The following is a 6,000-nucleotide window of genomic DNA, read 5'->3' as shown; positions in this document are numbered from 1 at the left end:
AATCTTGAGTAACTTGATGCTAATTATGAGAGGACCCTGCTGAGCTGTGTGGTGAGGTGAAGGCTCTTTGATCAGTTCACCCCATTAGGTTCTGTATCAAACTCTAGAAAGAGCATCAGATAAGCTGTTTCTTTGTTTCTTGGATTGCTGTTTCTGTTCCTGATATGTTGTGGGTTTGCTTGAGTTTTGCTAGCCCTTTTCCTACTTCTTTTTCATTTTTGCTTGTAAAAGGTTGTTAGGTAACTACTTCTATCCCTTCCATAGATCTCTGTTTTATTTCTTTTCTTTTTTTGCACACAGCTAGTCACCTTCTTTTATAGATTGCCTTTACAAAAATCAAAAGCAAATTGATAACAAAGGTTTGGCAAGACAGAGGTGTGACCTCTAGGAATAGGAATTTTGATGACTAGGGACCATAAGATTGGAATGACATTGTGTCAAATATTAAGGATGGTAGGGATGAAAGGCTCATCGGTAGTGGGTACGCACTATAAAGGCTATTCGTATTAAATCAGAAACGGACAACAATGATGATGGTAGGTCGAGGATCCTCACCGCTATCGTTTTTACAACTCAAGGATGGGATATCAAATTAATGCAACACCTTTTGTAACTAATCACTAGAAAGGTGAAAAATCCAAGTGCACTGGTACATGTAGCTAGTATATTCAATGATATAAGAAGATGTTCTAGCACATGTCCCTTACATTCTCTATTAGTTTGATCACCTAAAAACGAATGGAAGCTCCGAATTACTAATGATAATGATACAAAACAGCATGAGATGAAATCAACATGAAAGGGTCTTCAAGAGTGATTGACTACTAGATTTTACAAAAGACCTCAAATGATTCTATCCCCCCATTGATACCATAAAGTAAGAGACTTTGATTTAAAGATAATAGCATAAAACAAGAACCCCTAATTATTCAGTCTTAATTAGGCATTCAAGCAACAAGGCAAAGTACATGCGAAACTTAGAAACCCTAGCTAGCTATTTATATCTCAGCCCTTCCACTTTTCTTAATAAGGTGAAACACCCACATTGGCGGTGGTCAGAAATCCATCTTTCATGAGCAGATCCTCTCCTTCCTGCATAATTACAAACACAAAGATAATAACACAGTGAAGCACAAGAACTTGTTAGAGAAAAAGCTAATCTGAGGCAGAAAAGGTTTACACTTTCTCAGTTTCTCACTAATAAAGATGAACACAGAAACATAACCACATGTTGAATATGAAAAAAGGATTAATGTAGGACCAAGATAGATATGTTTGAGAAAGAGTTGATAGACAAAATTCCAGGGTAAAAAAGGATTACCTGTTGGCACACATTGGGTTTCTTCACGGGTTGATCAGGCATAAGTCCGAAGTGGATGTGAGGAAAATGGGCCCACTTAAACAAACAATTTATAAAAATAATAGAATTAGGAGAAAGAAAATGGAAACCCTAGTTCTAAATTAGAAACCCTAGGTAGCTTTTGCCTTGTATTTAAGCTAGAAAATCAAGATTATTTAATCTTACATTCTTTGCAGCTGCACTAAAGGCCTCTCTGTGACTGATATCTGGGTTTCCTGCTTTGATACGTTGGATCTCTTCCCTGCAATTCATATGTTTAACCCTTTTTTTTCCAAGGTTTATGCAATTCATATACCTTTTTATTCAAATTTAGTGACTCAAAATGTGATTCCAAATCCAAAGGTTGTGTCTGTTAAATATAATTAGACATGTACAGATTATAGAGTTATAAAAGTGGTCTAAAGTAAAATATCAATACAACAAATTAATAAAGTGGGAGAGAGTACATTGATAGAAGCTCAGATTTTGTAACCATTTACACAGTACAAGTAATTCATTCAATAAAAATGTACTCTGCTGTCTAAAGCAGTACATTTTAACTTAAAAATTCAAACTAGTACTTTGAAATTTCAGATTTGATCCTTTGTTTTTGTTTTTTATATTTTGAATATGTTTATCTTATGTTCTTTTTTCCTATGGAATATTTATCTCATGTCTTCTCACAAAACAAATACCTTTAATGATGTTCTAACACAGATCATGATATGATGAGCTTCAAATTTATCACATATATTTATATATATGACAAATAAAACAAATAAACTCACACACCCTCCTCACCTTTGGTGAGGTTTGAACCCTTGACCTCATAGGAGACGAATGATTCACGTACCGCTAGAACAAAGGCCATTTGGTCCCACATATTCTCTTATTTGTTGTACAAGGGTATGTTTTTATGCACAAAAATATTTCATTACAGATATTTTTGTTGTTAAAAGTGAAAAAAATTACTTACTTGATGAATCTGTTGTAAGCAGAAGGCACTCTTTGGCGCTTCTCTGGAGCTGCAAATAGAAGACAAACACAGTGACAAAGTAAACAGATATTACAATAAAATCGTTTCATTGCTGACTATTTTATAGACCCTCTCCTTCCTCTACCTTCCCTATTCTCTCTCTCTCTCTCTCTCTCTCTCTCTCCTATCATAACATCATCATTATCTTTTATCTATCAAAGATCTGTGACCGTTTTATTTTCTGGGGTGGATATACACTTTCTGATTTTGGCACACATGCAAACAAAAAACAAAGGCACAAAGTATTGTAAAAAGTAAATTAAAAAGGTAAATAATAGGTCATTTTTTTAGCTAGATCATGGGTGTGTTTATGTGTTGGTGTGAGGGATAGAATGCGTGAACCTTTTGTTTTGAATAAGTATGTTAGGGTTTCCTAGATGATCAGTAATGTAACTCAATGCAAAGTTGCTGATGTAAAGTTGCCTTTTTGGTTGTACAAAATTAACATATTCAGAAATAACAAAGAGGAAGAGGGAAAGGCATGAAATAAAATCTAAAGAAAGAGAGTTTTTCTTCTTACCCAAAACAATAGTCTTAAGACCCCATTTGAGTGTTAACTTTTGAAAGTACGAACACTGAAGTATTTTAGAAAGCTAGCTTGATTTTCTCAGAACTATTCTAGATTAGAAGCACCAATGGTATGGTAAGATGCAAGTTAAATTAATGGATTATTCATTGGTTTGTCTTCTTTAAAAGACTTATAGGTGGTGTAAGAACAAAAGAACTGATAGTCTTACGTCTGTTCGCAACCGGAGGTTTGGGAAGCTCGTCAACTCGAACAGGTGCGAAAGGAGCATTTGGATTTGGTTGATTGATGAACAAGTTGGAAGGGGTGTTTCTCATCTCTTCCTGAAAAGATTTATGACGTTAACTAAACATATATACATTTTACAGAACGGGGGTTAGAACATCGATGTTTACAGTTTTAAGCAACTCCTATGATTTCCATGAAATTAAAACCCCATGGTCTATGGCATACATGCCAAGGCCCCAAGATCCCAACAGAAAGAAGTTGAGAAAACCTTAATTCTTTGTGATACATTTACGGGAAGACGTTCATCATAAAGATCTTGGGTAGAAAAAGATTAGAAAAAGCAAAACCCTAACCCTAGATATCCTTTTTCAATAAAGATCTTGGGTAGAAATCGGACGGAGGACGTTCATCATATTTGTTTTAGAAAAGATATCCATCGACCATAGCTGCAGACCTCGTTAAGCTAAAGACGCACACATAAACAAGATGGTAATACTCATTTTCTTTCTTAAAAAAGATAACATTACCCATGGAAAAGACATCTGGGTTTTCTCTCTTTAAAAATCGAGCAGGAGTCGTGTAAAGTCCATATTTTTTTTTCTCACTAAATTACAAGTTAATTTGTACCATAATGTTTTGATGAGAGAAGAAATTATGGCCAAGATGGAGTTGATTAGCGGCGGCGTTGGCAGCAACAGCCGCTGCGGAAGCAGGAAGGAGAAGAGCTCGCATGTTGACAGACAGGAGATTGGTGCAGTGCCCACATCGAACAGTAACAGTTGTGAACAAACTGCTGCAAGGAACACTCACCTACAACACCATTAAAAAAATCATGAAAACGATATTCTTTTTCAGGCATTTTAAATGAAGATCATGAAGATTGAGTTCAAGATCATCATAAAGATCGATTTTTTTAAAGTAGCAGAGAGTTTTCTTGTCATAATTTACAGAAAATCAGGTTTGCATCAAGAAAATCGGAAAATAACAAAGTAGATAGTAATCAAAGATTGTGATGACTCAAACAGGAGATATATATATATATATATTTATATATATAGTGTTACGGATGATAATGATGATGATGTTGTTTTGTACCGCGAGGACAGTGTCACAGAAATCGCATTGGACATAACAGAGCTGCTCGGAGGGAGGAGAGAGGTGGTGGTGGTGGTGGTGGTCCGGTGAAAAGGCAGCTGAAGATGACATGTTTTTCCTCACTTTTGCCCTTTCTACTTTCTCTCTCTCTCTCCTGTTTGATTCTCTCTCACAGTTTGATTTGATTGATTGATAAGATTGACTGAACAATGTATATGGATTGATTGATGGACAGATTAACCACCTTTGGGATCTGACCTCCTTGTGTTTATGTGTGTGCGTTCTCAAAGACAAGTGAGAAGGAAGCTACAAATGAAGGAATGTGAGAGAAAAGAGAATGAGAGAGAAAGACCCACTGTATAGGATAGCACTTGGATTAATCTAACTCTAACCCCACATTTCTTTCTCCCTTGTTTTTTCTTTAATATCTTATTATTATTTTTCTTTTTGTTGTTTATGAAACCATGAATCATTCCATTATTTTCATTTTTCTTTAACGTACTTTTCACATCGACCCTTTAACTTTTGTTAGCCGTCCTCGTTACTTGTAACGTTTATAAGCAAGTTAGGATCTTCTACAAAACGCTCGTCTTACTCTTTTGGGTAGATAAATCGATGTTTTGTTTTATAGTCAAATGAACGTGATTTCATTTTTTACAAGTATATATAATTTAATTGGTTTTATATTGCACTTCATATGCACAAAGCTTCCCAATAGACGATTATAGGAGTTACAAAGGTAATTCTATAATGTGCATAGCTTACAGAGGCTACTCCTCGATCGAACAAAGGGAACCATAATCCAGCATAAACACTGCATCATATTTGGCATAGGCCTCTCCACCTAACAATACATGCCAACTGACCCCTATGTTAGACTTCCACGTTGACCAAAGGAATAGGACATATATAGTTTTAAAAAATTGGTTCATCATCCTTAGGAAACAACAGTGGCTTAGGATTGTTTATAAAAACAACTTATTGATTTATTTCGATGTGATATCGGTAATAATCATTTTTTAAGTGTTTGGATAAACAATTTATATCGGTGCCAAACCGGTAATAAAGAGTTTTTGAAGAATTTAAAACATTCTAACTTATAATAAATTGATAAAAACTTTTGTAAAAAACATAAGTTGTTTCAGATAAGCAATCCCAAACACCCCCTTAATGTTATGCCCCATTGCTATAGGCCAATGTTATGACATTTAGGGGAAAAAAAGGCCACCTTCCATAATTCGAGGAGATTCAACTATGCTAGAATATATCTTTTATACGAAAAAAATCAGCGACAAATCATCAACGGAAAGACAAAAAACCATTTTCGTCGCTAATTCATCGTTGATCAGCGAGGGATCTACGAGGAATATGGTTTTTGGTCTGACCCTCGCAGATCCCTCACTGATGAGTGACGGATAGACCAAAAACCGGTACCCTCACTAATCTGTTGCTGATCAGCGAGAGATTTGCGAGAAAATGGTTTTTGGTCTATCCATTGTTGATCAGTAAGTGAGTTGCGAGGGATGAGTCAACAACCAGTTCCCTCGCAGATTTCTTGTTGATCAACGGCGATGGTGTCCGTCGCTAATCAACAAGGGATCTGTGGAGGATTATCTTATTTTTCTTATTTTCTAATTTTTTATGTGTTATAGGTACACATGTGATATGTAAGTGTCGTATGTATACATGTATATGTGTTATATGATAAAGATATATGTGTTTTGCTTGCTTACCGTGATAATTAGATCTATGTTTATATTGTTGAAAATACATGTA

At 35.3% G+C, this 6,000-nt stretch overlaps 1 protein-coding gene across 1 annotated transcript; it reads right to left on the bottom strand.

Moving 5' to 3' along the window:
• Window positions 1-729: 729 nt before the first annotated feature.
• LOC112526534 (axial regulator YABBY 1-like) lies at window positions 730-4,543 on the bottom strand. The gene is made up of 7 exons (XM_025136858.1): window positions 4,225-4,543; window positions 3,757-3,939; window positions 3,113-3,224; window positions 2,316-2,364; window positions 1,526-1,601; window positions 1,322-1,396; window positions 730-1,092 (listed from the first exon to the last, which is right to left on the bottom strand). The coding sequence occupies exons 1-7, from the start codon at window positions 4,333-4,335 to the stop codon at window positions 1,024-1,026; spliced, it is 675 nt and encodes a 224-aa protein (XP_024992626.1). The 5' UTR covers window positions 4,336-4,543; the 3' UTR covers window positions 730-1,023.
• Window positions 4,544-6,000: the final 1,457 nt, after the last annotated feature.

This window comes from Cynara cardunculus (assembly GCF_001531365.2).
Source record: "Cynara cardunculus var. scolymus isolate 2C chromosome LG 14, CcrdV1, whole genome shotgun sequence".
Lineage (NCBI taxonomy): Eukaryota > Viridiplantae > Streptophyta > Magnoliopsida > Asterales > Asteraceae > Cynara > Cynara cardunculus.
This window is presented reverse-complemented; position numbering and strand designations above follow the sequence as displayed.

Bases quoted from the DNA above. Each gene is read 5' to 3' on its own strand.
- LOC112526534 (XM_025136858.1), bottom strand. From the start codon at position 4,335: ATGTCATCTTCAGCTGCCTTTTCACCGGACCACCACCACCACCACCAC. The intron at 3,940-4,224 runs GTACAAAACAAC...ATGGTGTTGTAG, and splicing joins TCTGTGACACTGTCCTCGCG to GTGAGTGTTCCTTGCAGCAG. The intron at 1,602-2,315 runs GTAAGTAATTTT...TATGAATTGCAG, and splicing joins GCTTACAACAGATTCATCAA to GGAAGAGATCCAACGTATCA.